Source organism: Temnothorax longispinosus, chromosome 10, assembly GCF_030848805.1.
Source record: "Temnothorax longispinosus isolate EJ_2023e chromosome 10, Tlon_JGU_v1, whole genome shotgun sequence".
NCBI lineage: Eukaryota > Metazoa > Arthropoda > Insecta > Hymenoptera > Formicidae > Temnothorax > Temnothorax longispinosus.
The window spans coordinates 5,515,239-5,541,530 of record NC_092367.1 but is presented as its reverse complement, the minus strand read 5'-3'; the positions used below and the strand labels follow the sequence as shown (position 1 = coordinate 5,541,530).

The window sequence follows — 26,292 nt, the reverse complement described above, 5'->3', positions numbered from 1 at the left end:
ATACAAACAATGTAACATTTAATTGATGAATTATTAATTATGGCGAAAGGTGTCAGGTTGAAAACGTATATAGGAGAATAAAAATTCACATAACATTAACATTAATTAAATCCGTTTCTCTTTCCCTCTTTAATTTTTTTTGTCAGATATATATGTCTTCGTACGGCTACAATATACCGAATAAATTTTTACAAATGCGATGATGCGGGAAACAACGAACTTCGAAATCTTTCCATCTCGCTCCCGTACGCTATCGCAACTCTACTCATGCACCTTACACACGTAACATACATTTTAGCTCGGAGATGTTTTATCGTGGCTTCAAAAAAACGCAGTCTCACTGCACACAATCATGTTTACACAAGATAGGACTGTAATGCACACAAACGTACGTTATTCGATTATACAATAGTCTCTGATGGAATGCTGAGTGACATTCAAAATCGTTATTATATTACATAACGGTTATAAGACGCATCATGTGATAATTATCTCTTCCCGAGAAATAGATCAGTTCACAGTGGAACGCCGACCTCGACGAAAGAGAGTGACATTTCTTACGAATAAAGTAATTGTATATTCATGTACTAAATGCGTGATACAAAATATCGTATACAAAGATTTACATGGAAAGCCGCGTTACCGTTGCAACGAGATATTGATAATACAGCGATTGTAAATGAAAAAAAATTCACAAAAACGATATGTGCGTAACAATAAGTATGCTTGCGACGATTGACAAGTAAAAAAAACTATATATTATATATATAACGGTACAAGAAAATAATCGTGAGACATCTTTAATAACTCTCAATAGGTCAACTAATCTGTAAGTAAACCAACTTAAATCATTCCTCCATTCCTCCAAACTTCACGCGTGCGTCTTGTCGGTATACGACAATTGTAATATAGGATTGCACAGCGTAACACACAATGCACCGTGATGGAGATGGCTGCCGATTTGGATATTTAAAAGGAGATTATTTAAAATGGGATCGAGTCACAATGCCGAGATGTCCTTGTGTCCTCGTGGGGGCGATATCCGGATGCTGTACAATTTCACATCTAGCGGACGAAGGATTTATTATACAAATGACGAGAGACACGCATACCTCGCGGATACGAATAACGAGTAATAAAAATATCGAATCGTAATGCAGACGAGAATGCATTGTATAAATTTCGCTGATGTGGACGATGCGTACATTAGTAGAGCTTCTTCATCTGTGCCTCCTTATTGTCTCTGTAATATAAGAAGAAGTGACGTTACGTATCTTTCTTTTTGTACGCGAACGATTGCTCTATTACGTATAATTACCGATAAAGACTGTACACCAATAGTATTATCATCTGTACAGCGACGAACAGTAAGAATATGCTAGTTGTTAAACAATTAGGACAATCTACGTTTCCCGTGGTTTTAACATCCTTCTTTAACGTGTTAAGTCCGTCCCGCATTTCCGTCATAAATGACTGATAATCGTATCCCATTGGCTGCACCTGCGACATTTTTATTTATCGATGTCAGAAAAGTTTTGTGGAAACTGACTGTCGCTTTTAGATTACACACGAAATAATACAGACCTGTGCTGTCGGAGCGCGCGCTTGATTGCTAAGAATAGATTCAGTCTTGGAATGAACCTCTCCCACGAAGGTTTTAATTTCCCTAGCTGTGTTCAATATGACATTTTGATTATTCAACACAGCGTCGACTTCCTGCCGACGTATAGTGTCGATCAGTACAGGTTGTTGTCCTGGTTGACCCGCAACTTGTACACCTGATTATGCATTCAGATCAAATTAATCGATATATAATATTGCTTCGATATAAATTACAATTCGAACGTAACGAGCGATTTACCTCCTTGCCCGACTTGGGATATTAAACTCAACGTTCTCTCTTGTCTTCCAACGATCTCGTCTAATTTCCTGTGAAGTTCGCGCAAAGCGTCAAACATTTGGCTCTGCCCGTTGAATATCTGTCGTAATTCCCTTTGACTCTCTGTTTCATAGAATGTTTCATCGAATTCGTTCTTCTGACTTTCTGGATGCTCCCTGTCAGAAAAACATATCGATATTGAGGCTCGTATATTGAAAAAGTAATGCGATATCGCATTGTATTTTCCTACCTGCGATATTCCTCTTTTTGTTCATCGAGCTTCTTTTGGTAGTCTAAGTATTCTTGATGGAGTTTGGCTTGTTCCTCTACAGAAACTTTATTCCCATCCATTGGTAGCTGTCCGGGAGGGTACAGAGAGGTAGTGAGAAAATATAAGACGTCATGGTCATCAGCCAGGCCACCTGAGAATCAGAAATACATAAAAACGCACGGTACAAATTGTATAATTAAATTATTATGTCGAATTATACGTTGGAAAAAAGCAAGGAAAGGTTAATTATTTTGAATCTTATATACATCTTATATTACATAGTAGACTTGACTTATTCATGAGATTTTAGTTTGTATATCGCATCAATATTTTTTATATGCATACCAGTAGCAGCAGATATTCCAAAGTATCCGTTTTTCGGTAACACAACATTATCAACTCGGAAGCAGATATCATAATCTTGCTCATTGTTCGTCATGCCATTGTGAAATAACAGCTTGAATAAAAAAGATCAATCAAACGAGATGTCAAGATAAAAATTATTAGATAATTCTCCGGTATACTCACAGTTAACGAATTCATGTAATACTCTATCCGCGCTCGCGTAGCAAAAGGTTTATTGCGGAAATCACGCAAACAGCCCGCCAATTGCTGCGAAGAGCCGTCACTGTTTCAGAATGAGATAAAACAACAAATTACATACTGGTTCAAATGTGCAAGTCACAGACAAGTTGTTAAATAATGTAATTTACCTTGTATGATCGAATTCCTTCGTGCCGTCATTGACAATGGCCATGATGTACGGATTATTGTGCTTATTGTCGTTATCAAACGAGTCGAAGAAGACTCCCAGACCCGTCCAAAGATCTGAACTACCGAAAACGGAGCCGTTGTAAGATCCCTTGCTGCTGGTGTACCAGAATGCCAAACCGTCCGCCCCTATTCTTCCACGTCCGCTTATCCGAAACACTAATTCTACCTCCCACCAGTCGAAAGTCGCCGGCTGTTTCACCCATATTGCACCTAAACGATATTGTAAAATTGTTATAAATCATTAACTTAATAATAATGCACATGACTCCTCTTGTAAAAATTACTTTCAAATTTCTTTCTAAAAAGCTTTAAATATCGACGTATTTTTATACATACACATATGTGATATCTATGTACAAACCTTTTTGACTTCTAAGTGATGGCGCTAGCCTGACATTTTCTGCACTAGCGATGGCATCTGCAATTTAAAACACAAGTGTAGGTTTTTAAAAGAAAATGAATAGATTATATTTGTCATATGTATAATATTTATATCAGATATATTGTATTTTTGAAACCATATGGGAAATAATATTAAGACTGCGACAAGAGCTAAGGGGTTTGTTTTCTATTGCTACACTAGTTTGAGAAATGTATGTATACACTAGGCCTGTTTGTTTTAGCTGAACTTCTTGCACATTCTCTTCAACATGAAAAGGAAAAGAGGAAAAATGAACCGTGCAAGAAATTCAGCTAAAACAAGCAGGCTTTGAGACTTTGACAGGAGACAAGTAAAACATATGTTTAATTAAAGTCAACGTAATACAGCAATGTTAAGTATCGCTATTAAGTATTTCTTTAGGACATTATCATCCGATATTTCTTCATACAAGAGAGGAATCTTTTTTCGTGCTTTAATAATACTTTTTTACCATTTTCGTTAAGTATAGCTTACTCTCCAATTTTCATTATCAAGTCCAACTGAACTGTTATTGAGAAAATAATCACTGTCGCATTAACGGCGATTCTCGGAAGTCTAATTACAACGTATCGGTTGCAGGATCGTCGCAATTTCACGCCTGGGAAATCGACATTCGTTAACTTCGCGTCTCCGCGGCGTGCGGCGAGAAACGTGTACACACGTCATCAGTGTTTTGATCGCTCTCGAGATAGCGCGGTGCAGCGGGAAATTATGTAGCCGCGTCGGCGGGGTGAAGAACGAGACGGGGCACGCCGGGGGACGCGCAAGAACCGCGGGCCCTCTCCAGATCAGCGTCGCCGGGGTAACATACGGAAGGCGGCCGCGGAGGAGCGACGTCGGCGCGACAGGTGTCGCGGTTTAGGTTATACACGGTCCCCCCTTCTGCACCCGTGTATACTCACTTCCGCCGTATTCCCAGAACGGTACGCTGCCGTCCTTCTGCGCGAGGTACGGTGGCTTGAACGAGTACTTGTACTCGAATTTCCGATGCGGCGCCTCGCCGTGGCACGACGACACGCCGCACGACACGAGAAATACGAGCAGCCACCTCACCTCGGCGGCCATCTTCATTTCGACTGACTGAAGTGACTGACGGACCGTCGCACCGTCGGCCGCGGTCAGGCCGGTCAGCGCAGTGTCAGCACGCCGCGAAGTTGCCCGCGCGTCATAGGCGACCGGCCATTGGCCGGTGGCGCGTAATTTCGGCCGCGCAATTGGCCCGCGGTCAGTGACGTGTCGCCTTCGTGGCCAGATTTCGGAATTCTCGAGTGGCATTAAATTCTCTTGTGCGTTCCCAAGGTCTTGATTTTTTAATTCAATCCGTAAATTTCCGTAAATTTTTTATGAAAAATCTAGTTGATTGACTAATGTCTGTTTCTATCAATGTAGATTAACTTTAATCTTGGTTTAACTTACTTTCGATCTTTTTCTAAGTTGCCCTAAGCCCTAAGAAATTGACCAATCACAGTCAATTATTCTCCTCAAATTCAACTGTGATTGAACAATTTCTTAAGGCTTAAGGGCTTGAAACACCTATTGTAGACGGGCACTAACTCTTAAAATAAAGAAAGAAGAAGGGTAAATTAAACCGTGATTAAAATTAACCTGCGTTGCTAGAAATAGACATAAAAGTTATGCGATAGCCAATCAATTTGCAACTTTTTTGCAAGAATGGAATTTACACACGTTTATCTTACGAATGAATTCAAGAATTCAAGCACCTGAAAATCTATCATGTATTCGCTATAGATTTCAGCGCATTTCAGGATGCACCTTTAAAGCCCTAGCTGAGTTTGTTCCTTTTAACGTCGCTCCACGCATCGCGTATCTCTGAAAAAGCTACAATAACTAAAATTATAAGATTGATATACGCGAAGAAACTTTTGAAGAAACAAAATCTCCGCGTCTTGCGCGCTTGACTTGCAAATTATTTTCTGGGGGGAGGCGGAGGAATTAATACTAGCTGCCGGCTATTTGTAATAATTACAAAATAATTGCTGAATTAACTATTACGAGATACCACCGCACCTATAAACTAACTATGACTTCCGGCTGATTCATTTTTTGTTAGTTTTCAGGGCAATTTGCACGAGCGACCTGCTTGCGCAATCTCTGGAAAAAAAAAGAGAGCAGATCGGAGCAAGTTAATGAGTTTCATGACGATCTCGCGCAGAAAAACGGTCGAGTGGGGGAGGGGGAAAGCGTTTAATAATTTTTTTTCCCTCTCGGTTGCGATACCGCCTTGTCTTCTCCGGTCTCCTCGCGCCCTCGCGGATTTCAGTCGGGATCGCCATCTGGCTCGCGGCGGTGGTCGATGGCACACGCGAGGTGTCCAAGATGGCGTCGCTCGTTGACAGCTACGAGCAACAGTACGCCGTTCTGACAGCTGACATCACCGCGAAAATCGCCCGGATAAGGCTCCAAAGCGGCGGTAAGAAAAAACGTCGACGGGATGGCAAAATCATATGAGGCGTCGCGCGGCCCGCGTGCGACGACCGGCGTCGCGACGCGCCGCGTAAGGTCGGCGTCAAGACGCGATAATCGATATAAAATGACGTAATTTGCAGGTGAGAAAAGGGCCTTCGTCCAGGATGTCGACCGGCAGATCGAGGAGGCGCAGGAGCTGGTAATTGAATTCGCTTCCTTCTCAGTCCGCGGCCGGTTGAAGGTCAATAAGATCTCGATACGCCGAACCCGGTCGAATGGTCGATCGTGTGACGCGCGCACGGTTAAGAAAAATTACTCCGCATTTTGCGAACTGCGCGGCCGTTCTCTTCGCGTGAAGAAAATCGAGATGCGACGCGTTGCGGAATGTGCAGCGTTGCTCGCGATATCTGATGTAACTGCATCCAATTGATTGTCGAGAGACCGGTTTGCTTATCAGGAGTGTAAAGTCGTTGTGAATAAATTAAGCCTGAGATCAAATGCTTGGCATACACAGCATAGAATATTTAAACAGATTTTTTTAATAGTTTGTAAAAACTTAATATTCAAGGATTTTTTAATAGTTTGTAAAAACTTAGTATTCTGGGATCTTCGCATTGTCTTATTACGTGAATCTGATCAATTATATTTTTCCAATTTCAAAAAAATATATGGACCAAATTTTATTTTTTATTTAATTTTAAATGAGAATCTCTGTAATTTATTTAAATTTTACCTAACATTCAAAGTTAAGTGCTAAAAAGTTATGAAAAAAATCAAATTGATTTCAATTAAAGCAATGAAAGTAGGATAACATTTAAAGTTTATAAATTTTGAAGCAAGAGATTGATAGAACCGGAAGCCATCGTGCCTGAAAATATATTTTCATCTGTTTGTCTTCGTTCGGGATGTTCCTTTGTAAAATATTTTAATCGGAGGTTGTCCGTAATTTGCAGTTGGAGCAAATGGAGCTGGAGGTTCGTGGGATGAACGGGGCGGCACGCGATCGCCTACGCGGTCGCGTAGAGAGTCACAGAGCGGAATTGAAGCGCTTGACCCAGGAATTTCAAGCTGCGAAGAAACCGAAGGAGGATTTTACGGAGATCACGGTGGAGGAGCCTTGGGAGAATAACGTGACGGAAGATCAGAGGAAAAGACTGTTGGACGCCTCGGAAAAAATAGAACGATCAGGGCGAACTTTACAGAATGGTTATCGTATGGCTTTGGAGACGGAGGAGATTGGTTCTCAGGTGCTGAAAGAGCTCCACGAGCAGCGAGAAACGATACAACGAGGCAGAGGGAGAGTAAGTTATACGATCGTACATAGATTTACGCGAATTACGTTCGAGAACAACAGAGAAAGACGGAAATCAATGTCGTCCTTTGTTTCAGTTACGCGAAACGGATACGGAATTAGGACGAGGGTCTCGGTTATTATCGGGAATGATCTTTCGGAGCCTTCAACAGAGAATTATTTTGGCAGGAGTAGCGTTAGTACTGATAATCGTCGCGTGCTTTGTGATATACTATAGTTTTAAGAGTTAAAGAACAGACATTGTTTTTTTTTCTTCGGCCAGATCCACCAGATGTGGTTTGGAAGTCGTATTTATTATCAGAGACTTCAAAATGTTATTTCTATCAAATTGCGAGGTAATTCTGTATTATATCGTCTATTCAATCTTTCGAGCTTGTTTGTCACATTTTGCCTCGGGACACGTTCTTCGATCTATGCTATACGTTCATTCTCCCATCAACTTGATCGGCCACTGGACTGAACCATGATCTCTTATACAAAGCCCATGTCTCAAGCGAGCAAGTAAAACTGGCAGAATGTCATCAAACAAGAACAAAAGGATCCCGTTTAATGTTATTATTATTATGTAAAGTCTTGTATAAAAAAATATTGACCCATTCCTCGTAAGGTAAATTTGAAAACGGTTTTACGATCCTTTTCCATTTGCGCATTAGAATTAATCAACTAAAACTGTATTGAAGCAGTGAACGATTATCAGATGCATTATTTTCAAGTACATCGGGTAGGATCGTAAAACCGTTTGAATATTGTTATCCGAGCGGCATCCCGGAATCTTGACCAGCGGTTAACACATTGCCCTGCGTTCAAGCTTCTAAAGATGTTTCGAACCACAAAATATATTCAACAAGAAATGTATTTATTAATATTCAAGGTTTTTGACGTTGCGCGCGCCGATGATCGGCGCGCATCGAAATATATTACCTCCTCAGGAAATATTCGAGGAAATATTACCTGCTCGAGTAAACAACTACTTGCAATTAGTTTTAATTTTGACCTGAGCCATAATCGGGTGAGTTCACTGCGCTGGACTCTACCGGTTAAAAATGCATTCTATAATTCGTCTCTTACACGAGAACAACAGTCACTGTGTACATTATTGAAGTATGCGTGGGTAAGGATCGAACTGTAAATACATCCGTCACCGAAAAAATATCAAAGGATGCATGTAATTGAGAGAAAGAGAGAAACTAGACGCGCCTAATAATAACTCCTTTTATTACTTGTTATGTTATCATTTACCTTTAATTAGCCTAAAACGGTGCTTTTTTTCCGTCTGTGACTCTAATGTACCTGTGAAAATGATAATATAATAAAAGTATCGAGAATTAACGAATATTCGATGGCAATAGTGACTTCGGTGAGAGAACGGCGGCGAGGAAAGGCGCTTTGCTTCCATCTCTACCATCGAACCATTTTCTTTACGTTCAGTGCTGGTGCGGACGAGCGATAGCACAGTCGCTCAGTCTGGTCAGTCCAGTTGTTGATAGAGATCCTCTATCTGTGGTTTGAAGTACGCTTTCAGTTGAGGCCGTTTCGATTTCAGCGTTGGTGTTAAGAGCCCATTTTGTACGGAGAACGGGTCTGGATGGAGATATATATCTTTCGCCTGCGAGGAAAATAATCAAGTTTAAATTCTCAAGTTATCAGATTCTTTCATATTTAAGATTTTTTTTTATTTCACTTCTCCCAAGAAGTAGACGAGTTCTTGGGAACGACGAACTTGGATGCCTGAATTTTTCAGGTAAAACGAAAGAGGATAGAAAAAAGAAAACAAGGAACGATAATGTACCTGTTCAAAGGATTTCAGACCGGCTTCTTTTCCCCACGCTAACATATCGTCCAAGATCAGTTTTTTTACTTCTGGATTGTTGCACAGAACGCTCAGTGTACCGGGTATGCCATTCTCCACCGCCCAGCACTTGATTACGTCTACGTCTGGTACTACTATTGCTATGATACAAGACTTCAATGATTCTCCATGGACGAATACTTGTTGCACGTATTGGCTGCGTATGTAAATGTTTTCGATCTTCTCCGGCACGATGTACTCTCCTTGTGACAACTTGAAGATATGCTTCTTCCGATCGATTATCTTTAACGTTCCATTCTAAAAGTAATTCAGTACATAAATATCTATAATATCAAACTTAATTATCTAATTTAATTAAAACAAAAAAAATTAAGAATTTTAGTTTTATCTGATTTCATATTTACCGTAAATGTAAAATGTACATATATCATTTACAAAGATCTAAACATCTATACATTGCCAATAATATATGGTTGTCATTAGATATAACCGCGATGAAAATGTAATTTTGAAAATGTACTTACAGGCTGCCACATGCCGATATCTCCTGTGTGATGCCATCCCCGTTCGTCGATGACCTCAGCAGTTTTTTCCGGATCCTTGTAGTATCCCATAAAAACGTTAGTGCCCTTGACGCACACCTCACCCTGGTTGTTCACCGCGTAGTACTCCATCTCCGGAACGTCGACGAGCTTGACGCAACAGCAAGCTACCGGTGGTCCCACATGGTCCGGCACGTGATCGCCCTGCATTCAGGCCAGAAATTAGAAATCCGAAGAACAAATTAACACGAGAGATATAGTTCCTATAGTTCCTATTTTCAACGGGGACTATATAGATCAAGCTAAACACGAATCTATTAATTGCCTTATACATAAATAAACGCGTTACGCATGAAAGATTTAGATTTAATTATAATGGACTGATGGAATACAATTATTTAATAGAATATAGTAATTAAAACGGTCTTGTGAGTCGGCACACCACGTGCCCCTGGCACATGGCTCCAAAGCTTTGATTCGATGAGCTGACAGAAATATCTACGACTGCGGCGGCTTTTGCCGTCTATATATTTATGTCGATACTCGCGCCAAGAATAGAGAGAGCACGCGCATCACTTGATTATTAGTCAGCATTCAATAAAAACATTTTAATTCAATTTATCAGCGGTAAACACCTTCGTTGTTTTGGGAATAAGTATTTTTTTTTTTAATTTCATCTATTGATGAGCGAGAGGCAATATTTCTATTAGGTCTAATTAACATAGGCATGTCGAGGCAAAATAATAAATAGTTTAATTTTAGAGAGAGTATTGATTTGTGGAGCATATCGAAATTATATTGTGTAGGAGGTACGCGGAATACCTTACTATGTAATTCCTTACAGGCTGTTAAGAACTTGCGCGTTTGGTTCACGAGCATAATGAAGGGCAAAGCGATATTAATTACTTGGAGATTTATGCTTGGCTAATTAGGGTGGCTACAGAGCAGCGTTTCTCAAACCGCGCGATGCCTCCAACGCCTTTCCAAGCCTCCACGAGTTCGTAATTAAAATAAAATTTAAAAAAAGCCGTGTCGTAAATTTATCTATCGGGTGAAGACAAGCTCTTCTCACAGCTAACGTCGACTGGCGAAAGCGCGATAAATACAAGATCCCGCGAAATGCGCTCTGAAATCAAAACGTTTGGAAATCGTCAGAATTATTTGATTTCAAACTACCGCAATCGGATTTATACATTCAACGCGGTGATATAACGGCCGATTTATGCGATTTAATTGTGTATGTTGATGAAAAATCCGATAACTGCGTAAATCGGTTAACGGATAAATGTTCCGGGGGGCAAGGACGCGTGAGGAATTTGCGAAATTTTAACGGTGATCTATGTACATCATGTTTGCGCCCGACGCTTCTGCATAATGCTGATTTTGTCGCAGTGCCAAACGCCGTTCGATAAAGTATACGGCTCTCGTTTTCTCGCGCGATACTCGAATCGTTCCCGGGTTTGTAACTCGTAAAATCAATAAGATTCTTCACGGTAAAGCGTTAAACTTTCCGTGTGGCGTTATGTAGCGTTATCCTGTTGTGCGGTCGGCGTTATTTTAGCGGCGATAGCGGTACTTTGCAATATATAAATGAGAAAAGCAAATATAATGCCTCTACAGTGGCCGCTGCATTATATATAACGGAGAAATCTTCAAGTTATTTCGAAGTTTGGACGCGATTTGCATGAGCCGTAGCGCTTTTAGCGCTCGTGCACAGCGGTTTCATAAAAAATGTATTCGTCAGAGGCACCTATTGACCGCGGTTTGTATAACCATCGGTATCTTATGTACGATCGAAAGGTCTTTACAACATATCTACATTTCACGAATCTACATTTACGTATCATCCTTAAACATCGCTGCGTAGGCTGTTAACGGTCTTATAGACACACATCAATCAAAACGCTACCTTTTCTATTTTCTCTTTGAAGAATATAAAGGAGAAAACTCACAATTGTATCTCTGTTAAAAGGTTTCCTTTCAGATTCAGAGAGAAGATAAAAGATGATCAGATAAAAAGAACATAGAAGGACATAAAAAGAAACAGAATAAATAAAAATAGATCGGAAAATGTGGAACTGAAATAACGTACATAATTTATATGATAAAAATGAAACACGGAGAGGAGAGCGCGAGGAGTGTAGGATGAAAGGGCAATGCGGTATATATAGAGGTCCAAAGTACACAAAGATTCGATATCGCGACTCCATACTGTCTAATTAATCGACTCGAAAGCTTCGTAGAAACGACCATGGGATATTTACGACCCGGCCCGTAAAATCGCGAGCGCACTTCCGGCGATTGAATATACGAACCTGGATGGTAAGCGTTATCGGCGCGGTGCACTCCGTCTGGCCGTAGCCCTCGACCACGACGCAGCCAAGGGCGCACCTGGTGAACGTGAGGACGTTTCCCGCCAGCGGCGCGGAACCCACGAGCATCAGCCTCAGCTTGCCGCCCATCGACTCCTGGATCTTCTTGAACACGATTTTATCCCACATGCTGTTCATCCTCACGATGCTCTTCTTGATCTCCGTCTCCTTCGCCCGCATGCCCATGTTGAAGAGCATCCTCTTCAGGAACGAGCTCTGCAGCTCGGCCTGTACCTGCAAACGCCGAACCGGGTAAAAATCACCATCGGATGATCCGCGCGACGCTCCGCACTATCCGCCAGATGATAACAAGAGTAAAACGCAACGCAACGTGATATATACTCAAATATGTTCCAAAACATATTAATATAACTTCGAATATGTTAAAGATCATGTTCTGTTGGATATTTAACAGCTTCTATCTTGGTAGCTACTATCATACTGTTGCCTTCATTGAAATATGAATTTTTTATCTATATTAATTAGTCATATTAATATTTCCTGTTGATTATAATATTTCCTCCAGATATTGTTACATTTTATTTCCCGTATATTTTTCCACTTTTGCAAACATAATGCTCTCTTCCGTACTACCATGCAAGCCATGCATCGTTGCATTTCGATATATTTAAACGCGCTATTTATAGAACATTTTTGTTATCATAAGCGGATTATCGTCAAACTGAAGAAAAGTCTGTTTGGACAGTTGCGGCCGAGTTCGATGTCACCTGTCAACAGGCGACCGGCGAACGACGATAAGTGGATTTACGCCGCGAATTCCCGGATTCGAAGTCGCGGTGGGGAGAGGAAACAGAGTCAAGTGGCAAATTATCCGCTTTTCCATTGTCTCCCGTCGAAGCGAAGCGACCGCGCTACGTGACGTTGTCTATCAAAACTTTATATGCGAACTCAGCATGAGCGACAAGATGCTTCACGCTCCTCCGCCACACCTGTTACGCGCGTCATCGTGCACGTGCGCGCCGAGAACGCGTGACCGCTCCGGTTTGGCTTCGCCAACCGAAATCTCGGATGCTTTTTAAAGCTTAGGATATAACGGGGGCGCGTCTCGCCGAGAGATGCGCGAAAATGTAACTCGGCGACACGCGCGCGCGTCTACTCGCGATCTCGTGATCGAGCGCGTGTCCCATTCAGATGAACCTCGGGCCTAGGTAGCAGGATGACGTCTAAAGATGTCTTAATGATATATTAAGACGTCTTCAGACGTCACTCTGCTACTTGGGGAGTTACGTCGTTAGGAGTTACCCAGATAGCACGCATGTCTAAAAGATGTCTTTTAGACACGTGTGTCTAAAAGATGTCTTTACGACGTCTTTTAGACATACGTGCTGTCTGGATACCTACTTATCCCTCCGCTTTCAGTCTCACGGCAAGGATCTCGAATATTTGAGATCTTGAGGGAAAAAAGAAGAATACAAAATCCCCTTATTTTTTTACAAAAATTAATATTGCAAATTGAAAATGAGACTAAATGCAGAGGGCAAGGAGGAAATTTCTGCGTTACGTTTGCTCAAGGCTATGACTACGTTTACACGGTCCGATTTACGCCGAAGTTATAACATCGATGTTATAACTACTGATGTTAAATGTCGTAGTAAACGCTCTTTTACGACAAAGTTACTACATCGATGTAATCAGTAGTTATAATATCGATGTTGTAACTTCGGTGTAAATCGGGCCGTGTAAACGTAGTCTGTTTCTCACAGAAAGATCAAGATGAATCAATGAATACGAGAGACGACATCTCGAATAATATTTTTAATTTTCAGTGTACGAAGAAACGCCACAGTATATCGTTTAATTTTGTCCTGCGTAGGGATTATAAACAGCTGACGCTGTTGAGTGTTTCGCATGCGGATGTTGTGAAAGGAGCGTTTAGATTTGATGTCGAAGCTGCGAATGTTATCGCGTCGTAAAAATATTGAACGGTGTCCAAGTGCAACTTCCGCTTAATGATGAATCGCGTACAGATAATTCGACAATTACGAGAGCGGAAACGTATAAGGATTGCAACTTGTACTCGTTTAACTCCACAATGTTAACTCCAAAGTGAAACGCTGAAAGAAGAAAACGCCCACGACCTCACTTGTGAAAAGCGCCACTGTTTTCTGCCTATAACGCTATTGACATTTCGCCGGCCGTGTAACACATATATAGCAGAACTATTGTAACCGTTTTAGGTCGAGGAAAAAAAGAGTGTTGACGTAGTGACACCCTATGCCGACAACTCCCAGCTTTTAAAAATAGGCAGAGTATACGCAGTCATCGGTCGTGAGCGCGATTATCTAATCGGGGAAAATCGATATTTTGGATTTAGAATCGTGTAACGACATTTACTCACGGCATTTACAACCAACGTGAGATTAATTGTAATATTACCGCGCGAACAACAATATGATGGACCCTATTATGCGGTCTAAACAACGACGATTCATTGACCACACTCTTCGGGTATTATTACGGCGGCGAGACGGGCTGTACACATGACACATTTATCACGCGATCCAGCAGCCGACCCAAGTGCGAACTAAAAATAAAATATTACAGATCAACGCAAAACGCGCGCGAACAACAGCAATAAACCACTCGAAATAAACCGCGGTGATCAACAGAACGCAATCACACGATTCAAACGTGCGAACGATTTCAGGATTTAATTTCCGTCGGACGGAAGATATTCCGCAGCGTTTCTTCCGTAAAAGCCAGTAAAAGGTCATAAAGCATCATTTATATTTCATTCTCTTATCTTTCCCTGATCTTTGCAAAAAAAAAAAAAAAAAAGAAAAATCGTTTCCCTCGCGTCTTCTTTGCAACTGGACCTCTCGTTTTTTTTGTTCGAGAGCAATATGCGTTAAAAAAAATGACCACGTGCAAATTAATGAACTAGATTCAAAGATAGAAAGTTATTTTGATTCACGACTCTTCAGAATCCCTTCTTGGATGTCTGAGAATCGCCAACGAGAATAGATGTTCGATTTGTGGCTCACCTTATCATATATGCGATTTAGCAGCCTAGGCACGGCCGGCATGACGGTAGGCCGGAGAGCTTTCATGTCATCGGGCAGCTTCTTGATGTCACCGCTGTAGAAGCCGACCGAGCCGCCCACCATGTACATGGTGTTCTCGCAGCAACGTTCCAACATGTGCGCCAACGGGAGAAAGCTGATCAGCGTGTCCTTGGACGTGAGCCCGTAATCGCCCAGTTGCATTATCACCGCGCAATTGGACGCTATGACGTTCTGATGCGTCAGCATCACGCCCTTCGGGTTGCCGGTTGTGCCGGAGGTGTAGCATATCGTGCAGAGATCGGACGGCTTCGGCGGCAGCTCCGGATGGTTCCTCTGCGCGCCGAGCCGCTCGATGTCGTCGAACTTGTACAGCTCGATGCCGCGGTTCTTCGCCCGCTGATTCGTCGCCGGCCGCGTCTCCTTCATCACCACCAGCTTCCGTAAACATCTGTCGAGATTGAGAATCCGTTGAGATCGTTGAGGGGATCGCCGTCGTAGTTTCTCAGCCAGGAACGCGACGTTTTGTATCGTCTGGGCTCTTGGCAACGTTACAGATTGACGCTTTCAACATCGCCCGCGCTTTTAAAGCTGTTTTCGGGGGCGGCCTTGAGAGCGTTCTCTTTGAGGAAACCGGCGCATGAAATGTGCGGGCTACATTTGATTTCCGGTCGGTGTGCGCGTCAAAATTTGTTAAAAATAATATAACGACAGATTCTACATTCGTTTAAAGAACGTTTAAAGTGTAATTATCAATCTAATACCGATGGAGATACCTTGAGATACACACGTGGCTCTTTAAAGATAAATAGACATTGCGGTATGTTTTCTTTTATCTGAGCATTATTAAACACGAATATTAGATGATAATGGTTCTTTGTTAACCACTTAAAGAGATAAGTTACCCCATTAATTTAAGAATACGTTTACACATTAATTATTCGATATCGTGCAATCGATATTCCGGCATATTAAATTACGGACTGAATTATAAGCCCTTTCCATCGGTATGCTAAATTAAATGGCGTTTAATTCTTAAACACGTGACTCCGTCAATAATCGATAACGTCGATGTAGGTAGACTCCCGAGTGATATAGTCGTGCAACATGAATTTTCCTAGGCAATGTCAATTATGGTCGGCTAATTTATTATGTTTGCGTGCTGCTCGGGCCTTCAACCGATAACAAAGCCAAACAATTAAAAGCGATGTGTAGAAAATCGTTCATTTAAAGATAAAGCAAATCGTAGAGATTATGCTCATTATCTCATAGAGATAAGCGAATACCCGAAAATTAACGATTATTAATGATATCGCTACTCGAAAAGCCGTGAATTTGTTACTGAAATTGAGACTCAGACATTTTCTTCGCGCGCGTTTCAAAGATAATTAATGTCACTACATACCTCGGCGCTTTGTCGAGGAGCAAATTACACTTTTCGTCGTCTTCGCACACCACCAGATTAATGTCAGCCTGATTTATGATGTACGCGCAGGCGTCCGGACCCAAGGTGTCGTACAATGGTACCACCACGAGCGAGTACGAGTAGCATGCCTGCTCGGTGAGAATCCATTCGGGACAGTTCTGACTGTACAGACCTACTAAGGTTTGTTGACCAGGGGCTAGCCCCAGGGACACTAGGCCGGAACCAAAATTCTTCGCCCTTAGCAGCGTCTCGTTGTAATGAAGCCATTGGTATGGTTTGTTGGGCCCGTCTCTCCACCCGAGGCAGGGACCATTATCTGCGGATTAAAAGAACGCTCATGTTAATCAAGAAGAGCAATTATTTCAGCACATAGCTAAATATATTTGTACAATCTATTTTCTTGTTAGTACAGCGATCAATTAAAGTATCTGCGTGTTTGTTAGAATAGAGTATACACAAAAAAAGAAGTGTCAAATCAAAATTTATATACTCATATGTACACAATCTATAATCTTCTTATAAAAGTTTCAACTCTTTACTTCAACTTTTTTTTTCTTGGTTGAACTATATGAATGACTTCATTCAAGCAAGTTTTCTTCGTTTAACATAATATATATCTTATTTCAAGATTATAGATTTTTGCATATATATATATATATATATATATATATATATATATATATACATACGCGAGTATATAAGTCTTAATTTATTGGCCCTTCTTTTTTTCTGTGTAGGTTTTTCAGTTATCAATTTATTATGCAAAAATGCAGCAGGAAATCTTAAAAGGTAGAAGTATAAGAATCTATTTTAATACAATTTTTGTGAATTTTGCACATTCTGCTTTTATACTGTCGCTCGTACAATATATTTACAAATTTACATCATATAAAATTCATAAAAATTATTATTAAATGTAAGTACTCGCTCGACGATCAAAAATGTCAACATTTATTAATCACGAGGATCTATTCCGTAACTTAGACAGCTGTAATTTGGTACCCTTAGTGAATTAATTACGTCTGTACAATGCATAGGGGCTTTAAACTTTTAAAACAAATAACTCTACTCTGCTCACACGTGCTCTTTCCTGGAACGTTCAGAGGTCTAACTTGACCTAGAACGATAAAGGATTGACAATAGCGCGTGCCGGACAGCCGTTCGCGAGATTTTCTCATATGATCGCCGGACGAGCGGACCATCCTCAGCATCTATTATCGATCTTCGAACACGTCTGTCGTCATTGTCGCCATCGCCGTCATCGTTGTAGGTCGCGCATAGAGCAGCGACAGGTGTCGGTCGCGCGGGCGTGTTACGCAGCGCGCGGCAAAAATAAGAGATATACACGCGACCGAAATAACTGTCAACCTTCGTTGGAAAGGTCGTCGAATCGACGACGCGAGCCGAGGAGGCGAATCGCCCGTCGCCGCTGTAAATTCGCGTCGATAATTCGCGGTCGTTAAGCAGCGCCCGTGACTCTCGCGCTCGTTAGGGAGCTAGAAGCTACGCGCGCGCTTGTTTATTCGCTTTATAGCGCGACCGTGTCGCGTTGCCTGCCAAACGAGCCGCTAAATCGACACACACGCAATTGCGTACGGACGCGGGTGTACGGACGCGTGAAACGCCAAGGTCGCTTCCGCCGGGATCTGACTGGCAGATTCGCCGATCTCGCGAAATACTTCTTTGAGCCCTGTCCAATATTAACTTTGTTTTTATCGACGCTGAACGCATTGCGTTAACACATCGGTTAATCGAGGCGATTGAATTCCAATTTGAGTTAATGTTGGTGAACGGTTCAACTTCCACCCTCCCTCGAGAATCAGGGAGCCTCGCCGCCGAAGATGAAGGACTTACTGGATTCCTTGGCGCCGCGGCGAAAGCCCTCGTACAGGGTGCGCGTGTCCTCGTAAAGGAAGGTGACGAACTTGCCATCCTTGCCCTCCTTGTAGAACTTGGACACCCGGATGTGCTCGTTGCCCTGCGAAGAAGAGGCGAAAAACTGAGGTGAAAAGGTTTTTTCACTGAAAAAACACATCCGGCACACAACGCTACGTTATTATGTAATCCCGAATGTGCGGCAAGTGCGACACTAAATTTAGCCGGGGCGCGCACGCACACGAGGATTACGCGTGTGCTCGGGGAGCAGCTGATTGCGCGGGACGAAAGGGTGCAAGGTGAAGGGACGGCCTGCGTATCGCGCGCGGCGAATAGGTATATACACACATCCGCGGCGTTTTCCTATATATCGATCTCCGACCGACGCACGCGGACGTGGGCCTCACTCGGGCTTCATCGACGTGCTTGTGCAACGACGACGTCGAAACCACCCACATTCCCGACGCACATACCGTCGGCGAGACGTGTGCGAGAGGTGTCATTGAAATAGCGCACGTATCCTCGCGGGCAATTCGCCGCTTCTTCGGGTCGACATATCCATCTCCTCGATCACGACGAAAGGCAATTCGCTTCCTTGAAACCGAGCTCGAGGAATGCGAATGTTTGCAAGAGAACAACCTGTCGTCGAGAAAATATTTCGGACGAATCGATATTTAAAGAATTACAAGTGAAAGATAAAAAAAATAACATCTCAGTTTCGATTTAATGAATAACGATATCTTGCTTGTTATTCAAAAGTGCAGGATTTAAAATTTAAATTAAGATTTTTCGATAAAAACGGGTTGGTGTTTGTGGTATAAATATTTAACGTCGAAAAAATAAGCGAAATAAATTATATATATACGTATATGAATGTTATGTGCAGTGTGATGAGATATGTCTGTACGCTGAGACCTACTGTCGTAATTACATCATGCACTTTCATTACGAGGTACTTTAATGACTTGCATTTTTGCGTCAACGTCCAGTAATCATAGGATAACTCGGAGAAGACTTAATGCTGTTAGCGTCATGTGAATTCATCATTGTAATTGAAGGATAAGCCGCAGCCATTTGTTACTTAAACAGCAGTTAGTATTAAGTACGGCATAAAGTATAATGTAACGTTTTATATTGTGTTTTATACTGTGTAATTTAATATTGTAACTTATCTCTTAAAGGGTATACGTCAAAATATTTAAATTAAAGTAAAATACGCATAATTTACATTTCTTTAATTGTATCTAACTTTTATGTTTAATGTCGCATACACGACAACTGCGTTTAATTACGTCTAATTAATTATATTTAACTGTGAATAACTTTCTCCGAGTGCAAACATTATTTTTCACGAGGATATATACATCGGAGTCAATGTCGACGATGCAGGATAACAACGCGACATCATCCGTTTTATTCGAAAGCCAATAACGTCGAAATGCCGTCCGATCATAGCGCATTCCTAATGTCGCGTCGTTTCCACGATTCTTGTCACGCAACGCATTTCGGCGACCCACTTAAGAGTTTCACGAGGAGGAACGCTGTTACCGAATATCGAAGTACAATTTCCGCGAACTTCGCGGAGAGCTTCGGATCAACGGAAAAACTCGTGGAGGATCCATTTTACGATGAACCTCGCGATCCTTGAAAAACACGGGGGTATACGATCGCCGGTTCGCGCCAGATAAGGGGACGAACGCGCTGCGCGAGAAAGACCCTCTTCCCGAAGAGGCCACTCCACCTTGAACGTGTCGGACTGATCGCCGAGATCTATCGGCGGGTGGATCGGTTCGTGAAAGAAGCAGCTCGACGTCATCCTGCACGTGCAGCACGTAACAACGCACTCTTAACGGGCGGCGCACATACGCCGCCGGGTCTCTCGCGAGCACCTCTCGAAGATCGACCTCTTCTTACGCGCGGGATGCAAGAGATAGATCGGACCAGCTGGACCAACGCGCCCGCGGCCACTGAATTCAAGTCGAGCTTGCGGCCAAGCTTTTCGGCCCGAGCTTTTGGCTCGCGGCGCGGATGATGATGCTGCTCGTCGCGCGGAAGAGATGCGTGCTGTAACACTGTCAATATCGATCATCTTGAGCACACTAGTCGGATAATTGGGATAAACAGATACATCTTGACGGAGGCAATAATTAAACCGGAAATTACTGAGAACGTGGGTGTAAATGAGTAATTACTGGGAATTTCTGACGCTTAAGATCGAATCCAGATAGTCCAACTAAAGTAAGAAGTTGTTCTTCATTTCTGGGTAGGTTGAGTAAATATTTTTTCTCTAACACTGCTTTTATAATAGAAACTAGGAAATTGCTTAGATGGACGTTACACATTTTTTACAAGGAGACCTGAAATATCAACGTTTTGCATGTACATACTAAGATTCTTAATCTACTGTTTCGTTTTATTATATTCTTGTAATAAAATAGTAATAACATTCAAGAAACTATTTTCGAACGGAGTACTTGATTAAATTTAAATTCAAATCTTGCTTATAAATTTTATACGACTAAATTCAAATCTTGCTTATAAATTTTATACGGCTTTAACGGGACACGTCTTTTCTTTCGCAGAAAGATTAGGAATATCAACTTATTTTGAAAAGCGGGACTGATTAGCGTAATCCGGAAAATCCTCTATCCTAAACGTTTTGACCCAAAAGATTCGTTATTAAAGCAGAACTGTTCAATCACGATGTAGGGTGTCTAGTTTGCGATATTGACAGCATTAGCAGGGGATCGGCGGCCAACCGGCCTTCGCAAGGCCCATCCTCTCCGCGCGAAGATCCTCGACTTAAATATAGTGCGCCGGCCGAGCGTGCGTCGTCCTCAGCTCTCTCGTTTCCGAAAAGTTTTGGACGGTCGCCAGCGCGAGTATGGCCGGTCGACGCCACGGATCAACACTCGGTCGCGTAGTGTTGTAGCTCTCCTTCTCTCTTCACATTATCGTTTTTCATCGTGTACGGATCGAGATATCTCCTAGAAAGTCCGGGATCTATCATTACGGCGTGATTTAGGAAACAACGAAAATGTAGGCCGAATCGAATCCCAAAAACCCGAGATTCTCATCAGCTGTTTTATGAGTCACTGCAATTGGTGTCGACGTGACGTGTAACAAAATTCTGGCTGGAGGAGTATAAGGGTAACACGCACAATATTACGTTGCTTTGAAAAGTTTAAATTACTTTACACGGCATACTTTCTGTTAAAAAGTAATTCCAGGTATTTGAAAACAACTTGGTTGTCAATTAAATTGCTGATTCAATATCATAGACTGTGGAAATAATGTGTTTATTAAGAAGCGAGAAGCATTTTTAAAATAACAAAACAAGTCGGTCAGATTACAGCTCGATTGTCGATAAATTTAGATGAGGAATAATTATTGAAATCATGTTATATGTTCTTATTAGAATTTTTTTTGAAAAACGATGATTATCGGTAGTTATGCATTTTCAAAATCAGCAAGCGTGGTATACAGGTTGCTTTAAGAGTTAACGAATCATTTCCGACCTTTTTTTCTTTGAATTCTCTGATTACATATTGTTCCTTAATTGAGTTTTTTCATTAATGTTTTATTCTTCATTGAGAAATCTGTAAAAACATTCCGCTAGATAATAATTACGAGAGTTCATAGAAAATAAAGTCAAATGTCGACCATTTGGGAACCGATCGTTTAGAAAGAGGATTAATTTTATATTCTAAAGAGATAACAGAGCCATCATTAAAATGAAATTACTATACGATTACCGTAGTAACGTTAAACTTTATAACTTCACGTATTTTGTAATACTAATGAAAAAGAGTCCATTGTATTGTTTAAAAGGCTCATAAGTATTAACATGATTGGAAAAAAAGTCGTATTGAGTTCACCGGAATCGATATCCCTCAGCGAATATCTAGAGGGAAGCTTATGTAAACTGATAGTCGAGAGGGTTGCGAGCCGATTGGTAACGTTAATCTGAAAAGCCATTACATCCGTAGTCAGGCTTCGAAAATAATTTCGGCAAAGATACTTTTAACGTCCGATATTTTTTTCGAGGTCTCATTATGCCGTATGGTGCTGGTGTAGCACGTGTACCCATTCTTCCGATGAATGAATCACGGACGCAACACATGAACGACATACGTCGTGGGCTGATTCAATGAGCAACGCGAAAGGAAAACACGGGAAACGTCTGACAGCTATCGCTTTACCTGGCAAATTGTACGGCTTCGGGATACGTGTGCATTTTTACATCTTGTCTGTGCGCGTGTGACTCTCTATACCAATCGAACAATTTGGTGCAAAAGGTCTTTGTCGCTTTCAAATAAAAATCCGGGGGGCTTTTTTTTAAACGGGCATCTGAAAATTTCTGTCAAAAAGAGAAAGTGGGTCAACAATGGATATTCCCCGATTAAAAATAACTTCAAAGCGCTGTAGTATTTCGTTTTCAATTTCAAATACGATAAATTTCTGGTCTCAACTTAATTATTGCACAAAATGTTCCAGAAATAGATAAAATAATTACTGCATGTAATTTCTGGATAACTAGAAAATATATTGCGTAACAAATAAGAAAATTAAAAGTGACAGTTTCTAAACGGTAATAAGTGATATCGAATGTAAAATATTTGAGAAATATGTAATGCATGCTGGCGAATTAATCTTTGCATAAACAGAAAAAAATCAACGGAACAGATAAGAAATTAATAGAAAATATGCTGCTGAGATGAATAAAGCCGATTTCAATACCAATCTTTTTTCGATATGTATACTGAAAAAATTACATGTTTTCATTTTTAAGATCTTAATTAGTCTACGATGGGTCTTTATCTAATCTCATTATCTCCGTCAAGTACGTCGCGTCGAATGCGTGTAGCAGACAGTGTCAACCGTTGTAAATATTTAATCGATAGGAATTGTTCAGAGGGTATCGAGTTAAGTGCCCTCAACTAGCGGCAGCGCGTATAACGCAAATATCAGTTACTCATCGCTTGTTTTCATACAATATTTGTGATAATATTCTTTTATTGTGTGTGATAATGACAGAAACCTTTGTACCATCGCATACAACGCACAATAATAAATTTGTATTAATGTTTAACGGTGACGGTAAAAGATAAGAACGTCTAATGTATGGCTAAACAAATAATAAAAAGTAAAAATAATTTCTCACTATTAGTCACAGTCGTACGTCTACGCTCTACGAGACACGAAGTGATTTATAATTATTATGTTATCATCGGTAATAATACAATAGAATCTTTACTCAAAGCAATCGAAAGAGAAGCTAATCGGTTAATCGGTATTTCCAGATGATCAAATGATAACGCTTTAAGGAAAAGCAAGTTCGTTCGTAATCTTAAAGCAAGTGCGTAATCTTTTATCAATTTAAAGCAAGAGAATCTATACTAGTAACTTAATGGCATTCCACACTTTCTATTTTGTATTACTAATTCTTTTGAACTATTAATTTATTAATTTATATATTTCTGAAAAATCAGAAGGAAAAGATGGTCAATGTATTAAAAAGTCGGATGAGAGTTCGAGTTGTATATGCCATATGCAAACGCAAAAATATAATATAAAAATATATGTCGAGTGCGTTACATATGCGTAAAATAATTGGACGTTTAATGTCCGTATCGTTAAATTATCTACTTGTTGTTCGATTTAAAGACACTATCAATGTAATGTCAGGTCTGTTTTCTATTGCTGGACTGGCTGCACTAGTCCAGAGTTTATCTTTTTCCTTCCAATATGGAGTAAAAAAGATAAACTCTGAATTAGTGCAGCTAGTTCAGCAATAGAAAGCAAATTCATTGTGTCTCGTAATTTTCCATCGGCTAGCGGTCAATATAAAACAATAACGCACCAGTGATATAAAATCGAAGAATTAAATTCATCAAGTTGTTTTTCAACATTTTTCCATTACGTAAGTTGCATACATAGTAGTGCCGTTTTTCATGTGCAAGGTTTTATAATTGCACTTTGTAACCACGTCAAAGTTCACTTCATATTCAGACAGTCTATAATTCACTTTAGAATTTATCACAGACTTCTATTTATAATCTTATGCGCCGCGTAATGTGAAAAACACGTTAAGAATCTGAATTTACATGTATTAAGTATATATAAAGAAAACAATATAGTCATGTAAAATTTTAAATAAAATTCTGTCTCGGAAAATCTAATGTGACTCACAGATCGTCTAAAGCAGATTTAATAGTAAACCGATGCGTATCTATCACGTGATGTCGTTACTGTTCTGTTGTTGTTTTGATTGTGAATGATATACCTCGCTAAATACATAGCATAGAAATCGATGCCTGCGTGCGTTAAATCTCTGAAGGCCATCGCTCGAATTAATATATTCTTATTCTTTCAGCATAAATTTATCTCTAGATATCGAACTTTCGAAAAATCCAGCTGGTGCTCCCGTCGAAAGTAAACATTCAACGCGGTTTTAAATTACGAAGGGGAACACGAAACTCTAAATCTATTCTTTCCAGCTTCGTCGTATCAAGCTTTAGGGTCATGGCATGGCACATAGAAAAACTCAAGTAGTCGGCAAAGTGACCAATTCTTGAGTTTTCGAGTATACCTGACTGTCAATTTGATTGATTGATCAATTTGCTTACTGCTCAAGTTTTCTATGCGTCATGGTCCTTATGAGCTTAAAACGCTCAAAACAATAGGTCTTTTCTTTTTAACTATAAGAAGTTTACTTCTCGCACAATTCATCTTTTCTCTTTTTCTCTCGCGAGCGTGAAAAGAAAAAGAGAAAATATAAACCGTGCGAGAAGTTCAGCTAAAAAGAACGGGCCTATTGTCCGTCTTGGGTGGGAAACGCGTAGAAAGAAAAATCGGGAAAAGCAAGGATACCTGAAGGGGGGGAGGAATCTGGTCCTCGTTCGTGGGCCACCGATGTTCTAATCGTCGATTTCACAATCAGGGGAATTCAAAATCGCAACTGCAGACTGAACACGTGACGGACGCTTGTCTGTTTCCTTACCGGTAGCAGCAATGCCTGAGCGTCGAGCGGAAAGAGCGGTTTCTTGGCGGTCGGTCTGGAAGCCCAGTAAGCCACCCCGGTGACGAAGAGCGCGCCGGCCGCGCCACCCAGATACGGCAGGTAGTCCTCGAGATGAGACTGTAACACTTGGTTGAAAATCGTTTGAACCGTTCGGGAGGGACTGCCAAGAGGGCTTACGTAATATCGGGGCAGAAATGCGAAACGGATACTACCTGCATCTCACGACTGTGGCCTCTCTCTACGCAGGTACGAGATGCGCTACTGCCGCGAGCCGCCAGTCGACGACTTTGTCTCCGAGCGTTCGGCGAGATTGCCCACCACGAGCGGCTCGCGCGCGCGATCCCCTAACGAATTGACTCGACCGTATCCGTACCGGAGTTCGAATTCCATCGTCCTGATTATCCGCGGGCCTCTCTTCTCTCGTGCGTGTGCCGCTATCTACGGGGGGAAGGGGGGGGGGCGCGTTATCGCGCGAGGCTGCGCTGCGACGAGGCCTCGGAATTCGCTCCCCGGGTGGAATTTGCCCCGCGTGGCGCACGGCGGACTCGCGACGGAGTTGCTCCCAGTATCTTTCGCAGTAACGACGAAATATAATAATCTTCAACGATAGTGCGTAAGAAAGAGCGAGAGAGAGAGAACGAGTGAGAAAGAAAAGGAGAGGCAGAGACTACTGGCAGAGCGCAGAGCGAGGAGATAAAAGAAGAGCGGACGAGAGACGAGAGATACCGGCGCGCGTGGCCGCGTGCTCTCTCTCTCTCTCTCCGCTCTGCTCCGCTCGCTCGAGGTTTAAAGTCGATAAGCGATATAGCGTGGCGTACTCACTGGCGTGGGGAGGGAGAGAAGCAGAACCAGGCCCGCGGCGACTTTCTCCGCGCGAGCGAGGGTGGATGCGCGGGAACCTCGCCGGAACGAGCGTGCGTCCCGTTCGGGATTCGAGGAAACGAGAGCGAGGGACGGCGGCGCACCCAGGGTGGTCGGCTTGGATCGCCGGAAGTGAGGCTTAGGTCAGGGCCACGGCATGACTGATGACACACTGCCTTTTTCTTCGCCACCGACCGCGCAGATCGCTCGCTCGCTCGCTCGTTCGCCACGCACGGACACACACACGGACGCGATATGTCGGATATGCGGACTGT

The 26,292-nt window shown here is 41.7% G+C and overlaps 3 protein-coding genes across 5 annotated transcripts; 1 reads left to right on the top strand and 2 right to left on the bottom strand.

Annotated features, from left to right (window-relative positions):
• Positions 1-95: 95 nt before the first annotated feature.
• Positions 96-4,483, bottom strand: Ergic53 (protein ERGIC-53). The gene is made up of 10 exons (XM_071791753.1): positions 4,248-4,483; positions 3,286-3,342; positions 2,864-3,134; positions 2,679-2,778; positions 2,496-2,607; positions 2,130-2,301; positions 1,862-2,055; positions 1,585-1,778; positions 1,319-1,500; positions 96-1,243 (listed from the first exon to the last, which is right to left on the bottom strand). Exons 1-10 carry the CDS (start codon positions 4,414-4,416, stop codon positions 1,207-1,209), a joined length of 1,488 nt encoding a protein of 495 aa, XP_071647854.1. The 5' UTR covers positions 4,417-4,483; the 3' UTR covers positions 96-1,206.
• Vti1a (Vesicle transport through interaction with t-SNAREs 1a) lies at positions 4,481-8,417 on the top strand. Its single transcript, XM_071791758.1, has 4 exons — positions 4,481-5,776; positions 5,913-5,971; positions 6,726-7,073; positions 7,162-8,417. The coding sequence occupies exons 1-4, from the start codon at positions 5,683-5,685 to the stop codon at positions 7,312-7,314; spliced, it is 654 nt and encodes a 217-aa protein (XP_071647859.1). The 5' UTR covers positions 4,481-5,682; the 3' UTR covers positions 7,315-8,417.
• LOC139821040 (long-chain-fatty-acid--CoA ligase 1) lies at positions 8,283-26,292 on the bottom strand. Of its 3 annotated transcripts, XM_071791751.1 has the most exons (10): positions 25,979-26,292; positions 25,369-25,725; positions 25,136-25,273; positions 18,112-18,235; positions 16,237-16,573; positions 14,814-15,282; positions 11,752-12,042; positions 9,419-9,640; positions 8,874-9,191; positions 8,283-8,690 (listed from the first exon to the last, which is right to left on the bottom strand). In XM_071791751.1, the coding sequence occupies exons 2-10, from the start codon at positions 25,372-25,374 to the stop codon at positions 8,553-8,555; spliced, it is 2,043 nt and encodes a 680-aa protein (XP_071647852.1). In that variant the 5' UTR covers positions 25,375-25,725; positions 25,979-26,292; the 3' UTR covers positions 8,283-8,552. The 3 variants fall into 3 exon arrangements, with proteins under 3 accessions (XP_071647852.1, XP_071647851.1, XP_071647853.1); XM_071791750.1 differs by lacking the exon at positions 25,369-25,725 and having other exon boundaries at positions 25,136-25,281; XM_071791752.1 differs by lacking the exons at positions 25,136-25,273; positions 25,369-25,725; positions 25,979-26,292 and adding an exon at positions 19,874-20,088.

Bases quoted from the DNA above. Each gene is read 5' to 3' on its own strand.
- Ergic53 (XM_071791753.1), bottom strand. From the start codon at position 4,416: ATGAAGATGGCCGCCGAGGTGAGGTGGCTGCTCGTATTTCTCGTGTCG. The intron at 2,302-2,495 runs GTATGCATATAA...TCTGATTCTCAG, and splicing joins TGGAATATCTGCTGCTACTG to GTGGCCTGGCTGATGACCAT. The intron at 1,244-1,318 runs GTAATTATACGT...CTTATATTACAG, and splicing joins TTGGTGTACAGTCTTTATCG to AGACAATAAGGAGGCACAGA.
- Vti1a (XM_071791758.1), top strand. From the start codon at position 5,683: ATGGCGTCGCTCGTTGACAGCTACGAGCAACAGTACGCCGTTCTGACA. The intron at 5,777-5,912 runs GTAAGAAAAAAC...CGTAATTTGCAG, and splicing joins GATAAGGCTCCAAAGCGGCG to GTGAGAAAAGGGCCTTCGTC. The intron at 7,074-7,161 runs GTAAGTTATACG...CCTTTGTTTCAG, and splicing joins TACAACGAGGCAGAGGGAGA to TTACGCGAAACGGATACGGA.
- LOC139821040 (XM_071791750.1), bottom strand. The intron at 15,283-16,236 runs GTATGTAGTGAC...CAATCTCGACAG, and splicing joins CTCCTCGACAAAGCGCCGAG to ATGTTTACGGAAGCTGGTGG. The intron at 12,043-14,813 runs GTGAGCCACAAA...CGGCGTTTGCAG, and splicing joins TAAATCGCATATATGATAAG to GTACAGGCCGAGCTGCAGAG.